At 34.8% G+C, this 18,143-nt stretch overlaps 1 protein-coding gene and 1 long non-coding RNA gene across 2 annotated transcripts in view; one reads left to right on the plus strand and one right to left on the minus strand.

The window, feature by feature from the left end:
• Positions 1–5,797, minus strand: part of LOC121369282 — a 15,411-nt gene extending 9,614 nt beyond the window's left edge. Inside the window, exons 1-2 of the long non-coding RNA XR_005957588.1 lie at positions 5,635–5,797; positions 5,459–5,521 (exon numbers count right to left, since the gene is read on the minus strand). This is a non-coding gene — a long non-coding RNA (uncharacterized LOC121369282). The remainder of the gene's footprint in view (positions 1–5,458; positions 5,522–5,634) is intronic.
• LOC121369281 (all-trans-retinol 13,14-reductase-like) overlaps positions 5,734–18,143 on the plus strand; it is a 31,017-nt gene continuing 18,607 nt past the window's right edge. The window contains exons 1-5 of the mRNA XM_041494246.1: positions 5,734–6,047; positions 14,851–15,033; positions 16,961–17,070; positions 17,271–17,405; positions 17,818–18,022. Coding sequence (XP_041350180.1) covers positions 5,843–6,047; positions 14,851–15,033; positions 16,961–17,070; positions 17,271–17,405; positions 17,818–18,022 — 838 coding nt within the window. The 5' untranslated portion in view covers positions 5,734–5,842. The remainder of the gene's footprint in view (positions 6,048–14,850; positions 15,034–16,960; positions 17,071–17,270; positions 17,406–17,817; positions 18,023–18,143) is intronic.

An 18,143-nucleotide genomic window follows, 5' to 3' on the forward strand; every position in this document is an offset into this window, starting at 1 on the left:
AATCAGCCACAAAAATAACAACACTTAGTAAGTCATGAGTGAATCATTTGGACTAAGTTTGATTGAAACCTGCCTGTCTCTGTCAATCAAAGGCCAGGGCAGCTATCTTGATTTTAAATCTGCCCGAAAAATAACAAACTTGGTCAGGGCCATGAGAGGATCATTAGGAATACATATGGTTTAAATTTGCATGGTGGAACTTGAGTAAAAGTTAAAAATGTCTCAGTTATTCAGAGGCTAGGGCGGCCATCTTGGAATTTTTATTGGCCTGAAAAATAACAACACTTGGTCAGGTCTATAAGAGGATCATTTGGACCAAGTTTGGTTGAATCCTGCTTGGTGGAACAGGAGAAAAAAGAAAACAAGAAGAAACAAACAAATGACTTTACACCACAGTGTGGATCTCCAGATAGTGGAGGAATATAACATAAAACAAGAAGAAGAAGAAGAATATAGGACCAGGAGCCTTTTAGCATATTAGTTTAGTCAAGACTATCCCACATAAATGGAACATGTCTATCAGACAGGTAAACTAATTTTGTAGCCTAAGTATCCGACAACATATAGCACCTATTTTTTTGTTTTAACTGTTCATGTTTTTCACTTTAAAACCATTGGGTTTTTTTTAAAGAATTATACAAGATGCAAGATGGCTGCCACTGATGCAAGCTTGTAGGTAGATCGTTGCAAGCTTGCAGGAAGCTTGTCGCAAGCGTGCGGGTAGCTCGTCGCAAGCTTGCGGGAAGCTCGTCGCAAGCTTACAGCAAGGTTGTAAAAAGGTTCCAAATACTAGCTTAAACTGAATAAGCTTGCTGGAAGCTCGTCGCAAGCTTGCGGCAAGGTTGTAAAAAGGTTCCAAATACTAGCTTAAACTGAATAAGCTTGCAGGAAGCTCGTCGCAAGCATTGAACAAGCTTGCGGCAAGGTTGCAAGAAGCTCGTCACAAGGTTACAAGAAGCTCGTCGCAAGGTTGCAAGAAGCTCGTCGCAAGCTTGAGGCAAGGTTGTAAAAAGGTTCCAAATACTAGCTCGAAATGCGGTAGTTACTACCTTGCCGCAAGGTTGTTACCAGCTATTTATTAAGCTTGCAATTTTTGTTTGGGAATATATGTACAATAGTTAGTTAGTCTAATATGGTGGCTGTTTAAATTTATTTTCCTTAATTATATTTTTGTTATCTTGCTGTTTAATAAAACATATTTTTCATAGTATTTCATGTTGTGTTATATATTACTTTTAAAATGTCATCATTTATAGACTTCGTAGGATACCAAAACAAATGATGAAGCTGCAGTGCTTATTTTTAAGAACATAGAAATCCAATGTGGACTTGTGCTAATGTTGGTTATAAATTGAAAAAATACAAGACGAGATAGTAAACTGAATGTTTGTGTCCAACTGGCTACGGGTTGTACTTGAAATGAGGCGGGAGACATACTTGAAGTGTTTATTTCATACCCGACAAGTGTGTTGCAGTTCTGTCCTGATGCATTCATGTTTTAAATGCAATGTTTTTGTGTGGGTGGTGGGTATACAGGAAAAAAAACCCTCCCCCATGTGATAATTTTTGGAAGAGTCCTAAATTTAAACTTTTCAACATTTAATCTGCATCTGTAGGCTACATGGACCCCATTGTTCAAAGAGTGTTAAAGTTTGTTTTGTTTAACGACACCACTAGAGCACATTGATTAATTAATCATCGGCTATTGGATGTCAAACATTTCATAATTCTGATACATAGAGGATCAGAGGAAACCTGCTACATTATTTCTAATGCAGCAAGGGATCTTTTATATTCACTTTCCCACAGACAGGAAAGAATATACTATGGCCTTTGACCAGTTGTGGTGCACTGGATGGAACAAGAAAAAAACATCACTTGAATGGATCAACTGAAGTGGTTCAATCCTTCGACACATGTACCTCAAGTGAGCACTCAACTGACCGAGTTAAATCCCACCCTGCTTTTGCCAAAGAAAGAATGTAGCAAGGGATCTTTCATAATATACTTTCCCATAAACAGCACAGTACATACCATGGCCTTTGAAGTACTATACTCCCATTTCTAGCTATGCAAGGCTATAAGACTATCATATGTGACAATGTGGGATAGAAAAAGTACACCCAATAATATATGATGAGGCTTGCCAAGTTCCATGGTCGAAATTTCCATCAACAATAGAGTACTTTTCATAGTTTTGGTATAAATCATTTTGAGAACATGTCTTTGACTAGTTATGGTGCACTGGTTGGAATGAGAAAAAAAATGATCAGTTGAATGGATCCACAGAGGCGGTTCGATCCTGCAATGCAAACACCTCAAGCAAGCACTCAACGGACTGAGCTAAATCCCACCCCTTATACTGGACCCAGGTGTATGGATTAGTAAGTTCTAGCAACTAATGATGAGAGTTAGGCTAAAGCTACAAGTTAAGAATATTCTTATTATTCAGTCATTTAAATTAGAATATATTATCCATATTATTCTCTTCCTGTGAGGCACTATTCTTCAATATTCTGTCGATGAAGTTATTAATATAGATCATATATACTTGTATTTAACCATGGAATTACGAGTTGGAGAGGTATTTCAGGCATTAAACTCAGCTAGTCCACATAAGAAAAATTATCATAATGATATAACTATATAATACACTAGTGCTGCACTAGTGCTTGTTAAGGGCAGAAGTGAGACTCCCTACTGCAAGATGTAGTGCATTAATTAAAGTCTGGTAACGGAATTACGCAAAACGGACACCATTTTTACGGGCATCGCAAAACATCGACAAACTCTGTGAAGTATGATGAAAGAATTATTTATCTTCATGATGAAATGATGACCTAATGACTTGTGATTAACAAAATAGAAATTATGTTACAAATTATCTTTTCATAATTTTGTTGTACAACATTGAATGCTGGTAACAGAATTACACAGTTCGGTAACGGAATTACCGCTCTGAATTTACATTAGAAAAAAATAATTTATTTACTTTAAATTTGGTTTGCAAATATTTTGTATAATTTTATGTTATTTTAAGCATTCATACTAATATTTCAGTTGATAACTAGTTTCAATATCAGTAACATGTACATGTATATGTATATGAGTGGAGATGTAAACCAACGCTAAACTGTGTACATATTACACAGTAAATGTTTAAAATGTTTGACAGCAATTGTACTTATTATATAGAAGTCTATAAAAGAAAGATATATGTCAAGACATATTTCTGTAATGTTTATTATTATTTTGATAATGTCAAATCCTTGATGGATTACTTGATATAAGCACAAATGTATACATAATATATAGGCCGACACAAGTTACATAAAAAGGTATCACTGATTTAAAAAACAAGAAGAAAAAAAAGATAAGCAAGCACAAGTACATGCACATAATATATAATAGTGAATTATTTAACTTTTTTTTTTTTTTTTTTTTGCTTATACTGAAAGTGAAAAACAAAAATCTGCAAAGATTTATTTAAAAAAAGTGCAAAGGAGTTTGTGTACATTGTAGTTCAGGATCAGCGGATGATTTCATCCCGATAAAAACTTACAGAAATTAGCGATGTTGAATCGTTTTAATATGATTGAAATATTGATCACCATTTTATAATTCTTGAAGTTAACACATGTTTACTTTGTTTTAATTTTGACGACTGGGATGAAACATACATGTACTTAAAATGTTTATTCTCTCAGCGGATTAATCACTGAGGTCAGTCCCTCCCTATTTTGGGAGGTTACAAGTTTTATGGTCCCAGGCAGGATCTGAACGTCACCTTTCACGGGTCTATCTCCCATGCAAACATGTCAGGTTTAAGGGAATCAAATGCTGTTATTGGCCAAAATACTTTTATGGTCATTGGGACTACCAGCAAGGTGCAGAAACATTTATACATGTATCATTTAAATAATTTTAATGAAAAATCGAAATTTCCTGCGGTTTGCAAATTGTGAAATGGTGCACCGAACCAGGGGCCTAAAACTGCGGTTTTCGGTAATATCGAATAATCATCCCATCCCTATTTATAATGCTCTAAAATATATCTCAAAGGTCCTAATTTTTCACATATTGTCCCAAACCCTACATACACCATGCGCTGTCCATGTTTCTTTTGGCCTGCAATTTAAAAAAAATAATAATGGTGGGCCATATTTTACTTCATATTTCGAGCCCGATATAATATTAGTAAGTTTTTACTATTTTGTCATGAATTTGCAGATTTGTAGTCAGCATAAGCTTTTAAATAATACTGCTTGATTAAAGTTGATAAGATTTTCTTAATTTCTGTATTGTTAATGGATGACTTATATTTGCTATGGGTGTTCCTCAAATGCATTTGGTGCCACTACTAGTACTACATGTATTATAGCGTGGATTAAAAAAAAAATGTATATCTTCCTATTGGTACATCACTTGATGTATATGACTATATGGATAACAGTGCAGCATTTTAGTACTATGTAGGTTTATACTAAAGTGCTTCTTGACAAAATATACCAAAGACGGTAACGGAATTACAAACCTATGGTAACAGAATTACATTATGTTGACAGCTATAATTTTACTAATAATGCATGAATTTGAAAGTAAATGTGTATGATTATGTTCATTAACACTTACTCAGAGAATATGAGTTGATTCTTTGATTACATATATATGAACAATATAATCTAACTTTTTGTTTGTTTTCGGTAACGGAATTACAAATTGATTCTATGTTTTCTAATTTTACCTGTATCTAAAAAAAAAAATCTTTCTATTAAAGTGAATCATTCAATGTTGTACTTTGTTAGTGGTAAAACAAAAACACTAATAAAAATAATATTACCTTCAATTACATGGCTGCTGTACACAAATTCATAGTGTGTATTATGGGAGTGTCATATTTTTAGTGTGACGGTATCCTCATAAAATGGCTAAAGTCCAACCACATCCATTTATTTTATAATATTTTACTGACCAGATTTGAATTCTCCACATAATTTTACATTAGAAACAATCTTAACATATAAGTAAAAACATGATTTTAATGTTTCACTCCATGTCCACTTTAGCGTGGAATTGCCCTATTACAGTTGACATATTCAAAGTTGATTAATGGTGTACGTGTTCCTTCCAAAAGTGATTTTAAGTGTTTGTGTCAACAAATCTAATTTGGCTTTGCATATATATATTATATATAAACTGTTTTAAAAATATATATGTTTGTATGTGCACCGTAAATAAAACAGCAATACTCTCCTGTGGTGAAGAACATCGTGAAAATGAGTTTGAAAACATTATTTCTAGACTAGCAAAAAGAAAAAAAAAAAAAAAAAAAAAGTTTTTAAAAAAGAAGAAGAAATTCTATGTTAGTATGAAACAAATTTCCAACTAACTACTAATAGAGACAGATTAACAAAAGAATAATAAAAATAGTTTATTAGGATACACTATAGGGACTAACCAAGGCTGGTCGAGTTTCCATTTGTCCAGTGTGGTTGTTTGTTTGTTTGCTTTGCTGGATAATCTAAAGAACGAATGACACGTTAAATGTGAAACATCACAAATAAATATCACGAAATCTGTAATAGTGTTTGTATTTGGAACAATATGATATAAAATGGAAAGGTGAGACTGCACCTTTAATAATAATGTTTATGGTCATCGACTTCAAACCGAAAGAGCATCGATCAAATCACAGGTCAGAGTGTTTAATGTGCACATTCAGATCAAGTTAGATAACTCCAATAAAATTTCCTGAAGCAGGTGACTGTTCAGTTGAACTGACAGTTGTCTGTTGGTAAGGAAAGTGATTGTAGTTAATCCACTGAGACGAATTTCCAAAAAGATGGGTGTAGAAACGATTATAGAATATTTTATGAAAAATCCTAGCATCTTTTTTTTTGTTTTTCTCTTGTACTGTTTCATCGTCAGCGTGTCTGTTTTCTTCGGCGGTTCTAAACCTGGACGAAATCCATTTAGGGAGGAACACATCCGACCGAGAAAACCCCTTGTCACTGACAAGAAAGCAAGAGATGCTGTTTTAAAACAGAGTAAGTTAGTTTTTAAACAAATCTACAAAGTGCTGTTCACAAGCCGGATCACAGCGGTACAGACTTGGACAAAATAGTTCTGTCTCTGTAAACCTACATTTATTATTCATATTTTTGTATTTATTTATTTATTAATTATTTTTCTATTAAAGTAAGGGACAATCAAGGCATTTGACATGGTATGCATATTCAGCGATATATAGTGCAAATTATTGCTTATTATCAACTAGCCCGAGTACTCTGACTGTAAGAGCTAGACGAACATTTGGACATAAATACGCTCTCGTTACAGTCGGAGACCAAGCTATGTATTTTTTTGGCAATTGCCAACAACCAAAAAGTTGTCAAATATTTCCGCTCTAATACCACAACAATCCTATGTTTGACATCAAATACATTTACATCGACCATTTTCGAGTCACTTGATTAAAAAAAATTCAGATATTAATCACTAATACACACACTACAGAAAGAAACCCGACAGCACCCACATTCAGCTAAGCTTCGGCAAATTCGGAACAGCAGAATTCTAAGTTCGCCGACCTATATCATGACGTTGCGTCACATGATCGCCCACTCAGCCATTCCGTCTTCCAGGGGCCGTCTCAAAACGACAAGTGCTTGACAATCACAAAAAAAGTTTGTTTTGTGTAATGACACCACTAGAGCACATTAATTCATTAATCATCAGCTACTGGATGTCAAATATTTGGTAATTTTATCATAGTGTTAGAGAGGAAACCCGCTACATTTTATCATTAGTAGCAAGTGATCTTTATAGGCCTATGCACTATGCCACAGACAGGATAGCACATATACCACAGCGTTTGATATGCCAGAGTGGTACACATGACAAGCAGGCATATGACTCGTAGATGAAATACTTTTTTGACCTTGAGAAAACGTGAATGTAATATTGTTTCTGTGTGTGAGTGTTTGTGTGTGTGTGTGTGTGTGCATGTGTGTGTGTGTGTACCACTCTCTGTCGCTTTGGTGATTGTCCACAGCCCAGTGGTAAAGCACTCACTTGATGCGTTGTCGGTCTGGGATCGATCCCCGTCAGTGAGTCCATTACGCTATTTCTTGCTTCACCCAGTGCACCACGACTGGTATATCAAAGGCTGTGGTATGTGCTTACTAGATCACTTGCTACTAATGATAAAATGTAGCGGATTTCCTCTCTAACACTGATAAAATTGCCAAAAAAATACATAGCTTGGTCTCTGACTGTAATGAGAGCGTGTTTATGTCCAAATGTCCGTCTAGCTCTCTTACAGTCAGAGTACTCAGGCTAATTATCAACAAGTATAATCGTATAGTTAATTAATAAAACGGTTAAATGTGACGGCTATTATATATAACGGGTGCAGCCATTTTGTATCATCCCAGTAAATATGCCCTCTGGCGAGCTGGTGGTTACATAATACCTAACGTGTCACGTCAGGAATTAGTCTTCAAACTAAAGAAACAAAACATACCTGATTTTTGCGGATGCATCGCAATATTCTGTAATAATAGTCATCCCAGTAAGCCAGCAACAATTATATATTATTAATACAAAATAAACCACCATTGTCAAAGTGTTGAAATAACTGTATTATGGTTTGTACATAAATTAACCCATGTACTGAAATAATAATCAGAGTGGTTTTTTAGTTAATTGGTCTTTTCTTTCCGTGGCCTGTACCTGTGGTTCCTGATTGGCAGGTGTATATTTAGACGGTCCCCAGACACTGTGTCTAGACACACTAAAAATACATGCCTCTTTTATTAAGATCACAGGGTATAGTGTGTTAACTGCATGGACACCCCTCTAATCGTAATTGATCAGCCATCCTGCTTTATTACTGTAAGTAATTCTGTAAAACCCTTGATTAAGTAGACTTTCCCATCTAAAATCACAAAACTGACCAATTACGTAGTCCCAAAGAAAATAAAATGATTACTTGCAGACCTTGCTTTTTAAGGTACGCGGGTGCGATCGCGCCCGTACAGCGCACATAATTTCAATCTGGTGAGTGAAAAACAGCGCACATTACACTCAACAAACAGCACACGTAAAATAGATGGATATATATATTTATTTCCACTGTTCACAAAAATCAACAGTTTTCATAGCTCATTTAGCTGATAGGATTGTCCTTTTATTAAAACAATAAAAATTAAAAACATGGCAGTGGCTTCCATGCAGTCGTTAAACTGGTATTTCTCTGTTGAACAAATCAGAAAATACTGGTTTAATAGAAAATTTTGTAGACGTACCAGTCAAAATCCAATCGGAGCTACACTGCCAATTTTATTTATTTTGGAGATAAGATATAAATATAAAATAGACAAATATTTAAAAAGTAAAAATGAAATGTAAATTATATTCGGTCTAATATACAGACTATATATAACCTAGCAATAAAGTTTCAGGTAAATATGTAGGTGCTGATGGCTTCCTTGATGTAGTGTGTGTATTAGTGATTAATATGTAAAATATTTGTTATCAGAGAACTGGAAAATAGTCTGTGTATAGTTGTAGGATTTAGAGAATACTCAACAAGCTACGGGGCAATACTGTTTATCTTCCACGAGTGAATTGATGTTGTCCTTCATGAGCCTAATTTAGAACATTAATTCACGTGTATAAGATAAATGGTATTGTCGAGTAGTGTGTTGTGTATTCTATTTATTACCCGTGATCAATCTTTATCATATTATGGAAGTTTTTCAAACTATACTGTTATTGAAAACAGGTAAACTTGCAAGCTGAGATCAAGAGACAGTGTTGCGTCATAGCAGTGACGTATGGTACATATCGCTGATGATGTAAGTTAGTTGTTGACATGACTGCCATGCACCATTTTACACTTATTAACCGCTGCATGCACTAAAATGATCAGCTAGCAGTTGTGACGTCAAAGCCTATAGTAAAGCACTGATTATGACACCAAAATATATCTAGAGGAAGAAACAGGTTTTTTCTTTCCCTCAGGAAAGATCATTATTTTTTTTCCCTACTTCTCTCTGTCCATATGGGTAATAATATTGGAATCCTTGCCTACCCGGTAGTAGGCAGAAATTCTATGTTATAGAGTCATCTCTGACTGAGAGTTCGATTATAACTGCAAATGTCCGTCTAGCTCTCGATTGGGCTAACTATAACCAGGTTGGGCTAACTATAAATAGGTTATAATAACCTATAACCTAGCTCGAGTATCCTCTAGCTGTGGTCTACCTACATCATGGCTAGAGACAGATCTGTTATTAAATTAGATGAAAGTTGACCATCAAGGTAAACCTCCATATAACAACAAAAGTACGTGAGGTTTATCTTGATGACTAATAAGTTTTGGAAATAATTTTTAGATAACGATTTTTATTATATTAGGTGACCATTGCAAGATACATATTATAGTTAACTGGTATAACCTGTTATTATAATGCAACATTAATTACATCCTTATAATATGGCACTAAGCAAATTTGCAACACTGGTTATACTTTTGCACAGCTCTCTACACTGTGTTTTAACGAACTTAATTTTAGATTTTTTTATATTGATGTTGATCCTCAATTCATTTATATATTTACCATTGTTAAACAGTCAATAGCGGATATATATTTTGTGCTGGGGTGTTATTAAGCATTCGTTTGTTTGTTCGTTCGTTCGTTCATTCATTCGTCTACAAAAGCTTACTAATTAAATTTATCTAGACCTTGACCTTTAATAATAGTGTCAGAAATTACATGCATTTGCAAATATAATTCAGGGTTTTATTTCTAAAATTTGACTTAACACCCATGGCTTTGAGTTAGGAAATTTTAGCATTGTTTTACAAAAACGGGGAATTTTCAGTTTCATTGAAAAAAACATCTTAGTAAAGCTTTGTTAGAATCAAACAGACTAATACTATACATATGCTTGTATTTATTCAAATTAATATCTCGTCTTATGTATTGTTTTCAAAATATGCCTTTATATAATAATACAAAATTAGAATTATTTACAGTGATTGGGAATGTTTTACTGCAAAATTGGGAATAAAAAACGACATAGCTTATTTTATTTTACATTTGTGGATGATATTAAATGGTATTAATACTACAAACAATAAACACAAATAATAATAGGATTTAGTGTTTAGGTGATTCCACATTTCGTAATGATAAATTATGGCTTAATCGTTTCTGTATTTAGTGCAGTAGTACAATATTATTAATTACGGCCATGAAGGTACTTTGTCATAAAAAATTCAAATTTAAGAATAATAGTTTTGTTGCCACCCACCCCTCCACCCCCGCAAAAAAGTTAGTAAATTAACAATCTAATTAAAATTAGCTCCACTATTATATGTGGATCTAACAGCAGCCAGTTGGAGCTCATGTCCACCAATCAAAACCTTAGGCCTACTTGCAGAATCATGCCAGTGATTTAAAAATAATTAGAAAAATTCTGAATTAACCTGAGGGTATACAATATGTTTCATGTGAATTACGAATGCCTTATTTAGACCAGTAGAACTAATTTTAATCAGATTGCTAACAACACTGCGTAATCTCCAATGTCCAGGTAACATTTCGTCTGTAAATAATAATTTAAATATTGACCAATCACACTTCGCCTTTTATAACGTTATTTGGGAGCATACAAATTCTAAAAATATCGGGCGAGTCTATTTTAGTGGCCGCAGTACAGCGAACCATACCAATATGTACGGGATGGGTTATCAGTCTTCAATTTTACATTAAAAATTATTTATTTATTTATAAAAAAAACCCCAACTAAATCAGTCTTCAATTTTACATTACAAATTATTTATTTTATAAAATAAAACATGTTTTAAGGCATTCGTAATTCACACGAAACATGTCGTATACCCTCAGGATAATTCAGAATGTTTTCAAATTATTTTTAAATCACTGGCATGATTCTGCAAGTAAGGTTTTGATTGGTGGACATGAGCTTCAACTGGCTGCTGTTAGATCCACATGTAATAGTGGAGCTAATTTTAATTAGATTGGTAAATTAAAAAGAAGCAGGACATTTTTTTGATCATATCCAGCATATATTGCCTTAAAAATATTACTTTCATATTATAAATGCCTTAGAATTAAATTAGCGCCCTGCCATTAAATTCCTAACTGGAACACTGGTAGCATTGATAACAATGATATTGGTTAACAACATTTAAATTTAATTCATGATTTGACTCAAAAATAATTATATTTGGGTATGGTGCTATGGAATTAAATGCAACCAGTTATCGGGGTATGGGGTGCCTCCCCCAGAAAGAAAATGAGTTACGTTTAGGGTTAGGGTTAAGAAAATCATACAGTAATGACAAGAGCCATTAATTTTGTCAAAAGGTTAACTTAAAATTTAAAAAACTGAAAAACAATTTGGGTATGGTGACATACGCATTTTACCATCTGGCAGAAACCTTGCTAAAGGTATGTCATGCTTTAAAGTTCTTGCATTCTCATGCAATGTATTGGCATTATCTCAATAATAAAAGCACAATTTTCAACAAGGACTCGTCTAAACCCGTCTAAACAGTGAAATATGTGACATTTTCTACATTTGATGGCATGTAATATACCTATAATTTGATGATTTTTAATGTTCCTGCCAACATACAACTTACATGTAAATGGTGGTAAACCAGTTGGCTTTCATCATTTCAGAAGCAGCAAGGTGTCTTTTATGTGCACTTTTCCACATACAAAAAGGCACATACCACATCATTTGATATACAAATCTCCAAATTGGTTGGAATGGGAAAAATAAATGGGTCTCTTGTTGGGTGCAGGATGTAGCTCAGTTACAGTGATCGCCTGATGCGCGATCGATCTAGGTTCGATCCTCGTTGGTGGGCCCATTGGGCTATTTCTCGTTCCAACCAGTGCTTCACAACTGGTGTAACAAAGTCTGTGGTATGTACTATCCTGTCTGTGGGATGGTGTATATAAAATACTAGTATACCTTGCTGCTAATCAAAAAGAGTAGCCCATGAAGTGGAGACAGCGGGTTTCCTCTCTGACCATATGTCCGATGCCATATAACCGTAAATAAAATGTGTTGAGTGCATTGTTAAAACATTTTCTTCCTTCCTTCCTTCTCTTATTGAGTTTTTTCCCATCTCAACCAGTGCACCATGCAGAACTTATATATCAAAGGCTGTGGTACATGTATGTGTATATATATAAAAGATCCATAGCTGCTAATGGAAAAATGTAGCGGGTGTCCCCTGATGAATAAATCATTGGGCTCTAGTGGTGTCGTTAAACAAAACAAAACAAACTTTTAACTTTTTCTGATCTTGTCAAAGTTAGAAAGGCCTTCTATCTTAAATAAAAAAAAAAAATGTTTTCATTCATACCATTGGTAACAGGACATTGTTATATAACCCAGGGTGAATTTCAATTTAACAGCAAAATGACTTTAAAAAAAAAAAAAAAAAAAAAAAAAAATCCACAAGATTTATTAGTGATGATTAATTGTTATAAAGTGTTGTTTTATCTGGCCACTAATTCATATGATTTGATTTGAACCAATTTCAATGTACCAGATACTGTTGTGCTAGTGTCACTAAAACGTAGAATGACAGTTGTGTCCAGAACTAGGCCACTGGTTGAAGATGTTTCAGATTGTATCTGAACTTTGTAACATATAACATCCAATTTTGTATCCATGTATTGTCTATGTGGTTTGATTTAGAGGAATGTCCTGAGCATGGGATTGTTTTACATGTTGAAATTTCACATCCAGACTGATAAGTGACCCGACTGACAATCATAATGTAAAATGTTACAATTTGAAGACATGTATCTGTCTGGGTGAAGGAGGGTCAAAGTTTGTGTGAGAGATCAAGATTACCAGACAGTCACCTTTCAGATGAAACAAGTACAATTTATACAATATATGTATATAATTAGCAGCAGTCAATGTGCAACGTTGATAAGAAGAAGAAGAAGAAGAAGGACTGTTTTATTTAACGACACACTCAACACATTTTATATACAGTTACAAGCCAACAAAACCTGCATATATCTAAACATAACTTTTTTGTAAGATTTAATTAAAATGTGTGACATCAAATTAATTTACTAAATATCGAATGAAAATGTTACGTTAGAAGTACTATAGGATAAAGAGAATTCACTACTTGTGGTTTTTAATATGTAAAATGTCAACCTTGTCTAGTTAATCTTAATGTATCCATCTCGTAAGATGTATCCATCTGAAAGGCAAAATAAGAAAATCTAGTTGATTTTTAAAAACTACGTACAAGATTTGACTGCAATCTCAACTGGCAGTAATTTTTTTAAAGTGTTGATGGCTCCTGCGTCTGATATAACCATCTTGGCGAGGACATCCACATCTCCTGATCGACTTGTGGACCCGCACACCTGAAATAAAACATAAGTCAAACTGAATGGCATTAATTAGGAAGAAGGAAGGAAATGTTTTATTTAACAACACACTTAACACATTTTATTTACGGTTATATGGTGTCAGACCACACAGATATAGAGAGAGGAAACTCGCTGTTGCCACTTCATGGGCTACTCTTTTCGATTAGCAGCAAGGAATCTTTTATATGCACCATCCCACAGACAGGATAGTACATACCACAGGCTTTATTACACCAGTTGTGGACCACTGGCTGGACAACGTCGATAATGCACAAATATGTACATTCATGTAGGCTAAACACTGATAAACTAAGTTCAATGTTGAAATAATTACTCATATATATGTTTTGTATCTGTATTTCATGCATATGATATAGACACACATATGTACATTTTAGGTCCATTGGGAAACAGTTTCATGTAGTAGAGGTACAAATATCAAAACTGATTAATAGTTAGTGGAAGGTCACCAGTTAATTACAAGGGCCTATAGTATATATATATATGTTTCCAGATGTTCTTAACTCCTTTTACACAGGCATACATTTTCTGGTAGTTTGGATTTTAGTTCAAATTCCAAACCATATCCATCAATAATCTTATTTAATGTTTACGTACAGTTTGAAAATTGATGATAAACTACTCTCCTGAAAATATGTAGGAGAGCAATTGGTCGCAGTGTCGGCTTCAAAGTAATTTTCAGTAAAATAAATTAGCAACATCGGCATGTCATCAGGAATGCAGTGGAGCAAGAGCAATTGCTTGCATTTACCCATAAGGATTATGTTTGATAAAAAGTACATGTTATGATGTCAAAACTTTATTGATTAAAGATGCAATTTGGTCTTTCCAGAATGTAACATTTTATTATTACAAAACAGGCCTACAAACACGTCTACAGCCTGTATAAGCTTACCAATATATTTGTTTCCATTAATAACAGCGGTTTATGGAAGATACATGTGTATGAAGATATTAAGTTTTTTTTACAGAAGTTGCCATTTCAAAATATTTCTTTACATATACATGTATTCGTATACCAACCCCCACCCCCCAAAAAAACCCACCAAAAAACCCAACAACCCATATTAAGTTACTTTTGAGTTACCCAAAGTAATTTGTGTAAAAATAATTGTTAAAGAGTTGGTGTGCTTCAAAACTTTCACCATAAATATAAAACATAGTTTGAGAATTCCTCTGTTCAAAATGTGAACACTGTTAATTGGAGTAGATTTTAGACAGCTTCATTTACATATAACTGACTAGTACATGTTGTACTTGGTTTAAACAATACTTATTACCACCATACAAGTAAGTGAATCAGGAATTAATTGAACATGATATCCTACTTGTAGTGGTAAGTCTTTAAAAATAAAAATGTTCTGCTTTATTTTACTAGGATTCAAGCAGTCGAAAATTCCATCCGATCTCGATGCCATTGTGATAGGGAGTGGAGTGGGCGGACTCTCAGCTGCTGTTTTACTGAGCCGTGTTGGCAAGAAGGTTCTGGTTCTCGAACAGCATGACGTGGCTGGGGGATGCTGTCACACCTTCATTGAGAAGGGATTTGAGTTTGACACTGGTAGGTAATCACACCTTCATTGAGAAGGGATTTGAGTTTGACACTGGTAGGTAATCACACCTTCATTGAGAAGGGATTTGAGTTTGACACTGGTAGGTAATCACACCTTCATTGAGAAGGGATTTGAGTTTGACACTGATGGGTAATCACACCTTCATTGAGAAGGGATTTGAGTTTGACTGTGGTAGATAATTGCACCTTCATTGAGAGGGGATTTGAGTTTGACACCAATAGGTAATAGCACCTTCATTGAGAGGGGATTTGAGTTTGACAACAGTAGGTAATCACACCTTCAATGAAACATGATTTGAGTTTGACACTGGTAGGTAATAGCACCTTCATTGAGAAAGGATTTGAGTTTGACACCGGTAGGTAATCACACATTCATTGAGAAGGGATTTGAGTTTGACACTGGTAGGTAATCGCACATTCATTGAGAAGGGACTTGAGTTTGACACTGGTAGGTAATCACACATTCATTGAGAAGGGATTTGAGTTTGACACTGGTGGGTAATCACACATTCATTGAGAAGGGACTTGAGTTTGACACTGGTGGGTAATCACACCATTGAGAAGGGATTTGAGATTGACACTGGTAGGGAAACAATACCTTGATGTCATACCTTTATTGAGAAGAGATTTGAGTTTGACACTGGTAGGGAAACAGTACCTTAACATCACACCTTTATTGAGAAGAGATTTGAGTTTGACACTGACAGGTAAACAGTACCATAACATCACACCTTCATTGAGAAGGGATTTGAGTTAGACACTGGTAGGTAATCACACTTTCATTGAGAAGGGATTTGAGATTGACACTGGTAGGGAAACAGTACCTTGATGTCATACCTTTATTGAGAAGAGATTTGAGTTTGACACTGGTAGGGAAACAGTACTTTTATGTCATACCTTTACTGAGAAGAGATTTTTGTTTGACACTGGTAGGGAAACAGTACCATAACATCACACCTTTATTGAGAAGAGATTTGAGTTTGACACTGATAGGTAAACAGTACTATAACATTACACCTTCATTGAGAAGGGATTTGAGTTTGACACTGATAGGTAAACAGTACTATAACATTACACCTTCATTGAGAAGGGATTTGAGTTCGACACTGGTAGGTAAACAGTACCTTAACATCACACCTTCATTGAGAAGGGATTTGAGTTTGACACCGGTAGGTAATCACACCTTCATTGAGAAGGGATTTGAGTTAAACACCGGTAGGTAATCACACCTTCATTGAGAAGGGATTTGAGTTTGACACTGGTAGGTAATCACACCTTAATTGAGAAGGGATCTGAGTTTGCTGAAACAGTATATTATTTACAGTATGGCTTTAGATTGCACCAAAGTCAAGGCGATATATGTATGCTGAAAATAATCACACCCAAATTAAATACATGTACAAACATGCTAATCACCAAATGTCATCTCAATACCACTGAAATATTAACCTTTAATTAGATTGAAATAATTAACTTGAAATGAACTTCAGAATATCTTCAACTCTTCAGCAGATGTCAATAACATTACTGCATTAAACAAACCTCTCGCTGTGCTCAGAACAGACAAAAAAACTCTTGCACTCAAATTAGTGAAATCTAAAGACCTGCATTCCATTTTATCTTATTTTCATGCTTATAGTCAATTACGGTTCAAGCACAATGTCCTGGGCACACACATCAGCTATCTGGACTGTCTGTCCAGGACAGAAAAGCCCTGCATGAATATTGCACCTTTATTGAGATGGGATTTGAGTTTGACATTGGTGGGTAAACCATATATTGAATTCTTTGAATAAATGGAAATGAGTTTATTATCCTTTATTTATTATCTTGCCTATATTTAATATATATATATTGTGTGTTCATGTTTGTACAGTTTAATAAGCAGACGTTGATGTGTTCTGTTGTGTAACAGGAATCCACTACATTGGAGAGATGGATGGGAAGACATGGACGCATGTCTTGGTGGATCAGTTGACTGAAGGACAGTTGGACTGGGTCCCTATGGACCAGGAATATGATGTGGTATGTGCTCAACATATTAACTTTATAGTTACACTGGGTCCCTATGGACCAGGAATATGATGTGGTATGTGCTCAAAATATTAACTTAGTTTATAATTAGTAATGCATACATTAACATGCTGTTATTCAGTTGGTTAGTCAAATCACTATTATTGAGTTTTGTTATATTTTATTTAAAAAAAAAAAAAAACTATTTTCAGGTTGCCATTGGTGAGCCGGGTAAAGCGAAGAGATACCCTATGAAATCGGGTCCGAACCAGGAGTACTGGGACCAGCTTAAAGCGTTGTTCCCCCACAATACAGAGGATGTCGACAAGTTCCGAGATCTCATGCTGGTTTGTGCTGACAGCTTCTTAAATAGAGTTTATTGCTGCTGCTTCCTGCATTTAGCATAGATTTAACATTTTGTATGTTTCAGATTAATTGGTGTGACTGGATTAGAAATTTTCTTATAATCAGGTTGAGTGTTGAACTACATGTAGCTATTAATGTTGTTAATATGGGTCATTGAAAATTCTGAAATGCCATGGCGTTTGTAAAGGTCATTCCTGTAAAGTGATGAGAAGTATGTGATGTAGTTATGGTGGTAGGTTTCTTCTAAAGAATGCGTCAGAATTATCCATTGTAGTTGATTAACTAATCAGTGTGCTCTAGTAGTTTTGTTAACTGAAACAAACTTTTAAAACAATTTCTTGTGTTTTATGGAATTTTGAAATTGTTCAGCATATACAATGTGTTGTGTTTCAGAAAGTGCGGAAGAGTGCGTATGCCCACTACATGTTGAAGTTCATGCCGCTGTGGCTGGCGCGACTGCTGGTGGTGACCGGCGTGTACCGTCTCATGTACCGTGACTACTTCGCGTACTCACAGTGCAGTCTGCAGGATGTCCTTGATGGTCTCACCAACAACGCAGATCTCAAGGCAGTCCTTTCCTACATCATTGGAGACTACGGTAATATCACTGTACAGGCAGCGTACTGGGCTATTTCTTGTTCCAGCCAGTGCACCATGACTCGTTTTTATTAGGGATTTCTTGTTAAACTTGATTATTTCAGACAGATTTATATCTCACA

Source organism: Gigantopelta aegis, chromosome 3 (genome assembly GCF_016097555.1).
Source record: "Gigantopelta aegis isolate Gae_Host chromosome 3, Gae_host_genome, whole genome shotgun sequence".
Classification (NCBI taxonomy): Eukaryota; Metazoa; Mollusca; class Gastropoda; order Neomphalida; family Peltospiridae; genus Gigantopelta; species Gigantopelta aegis.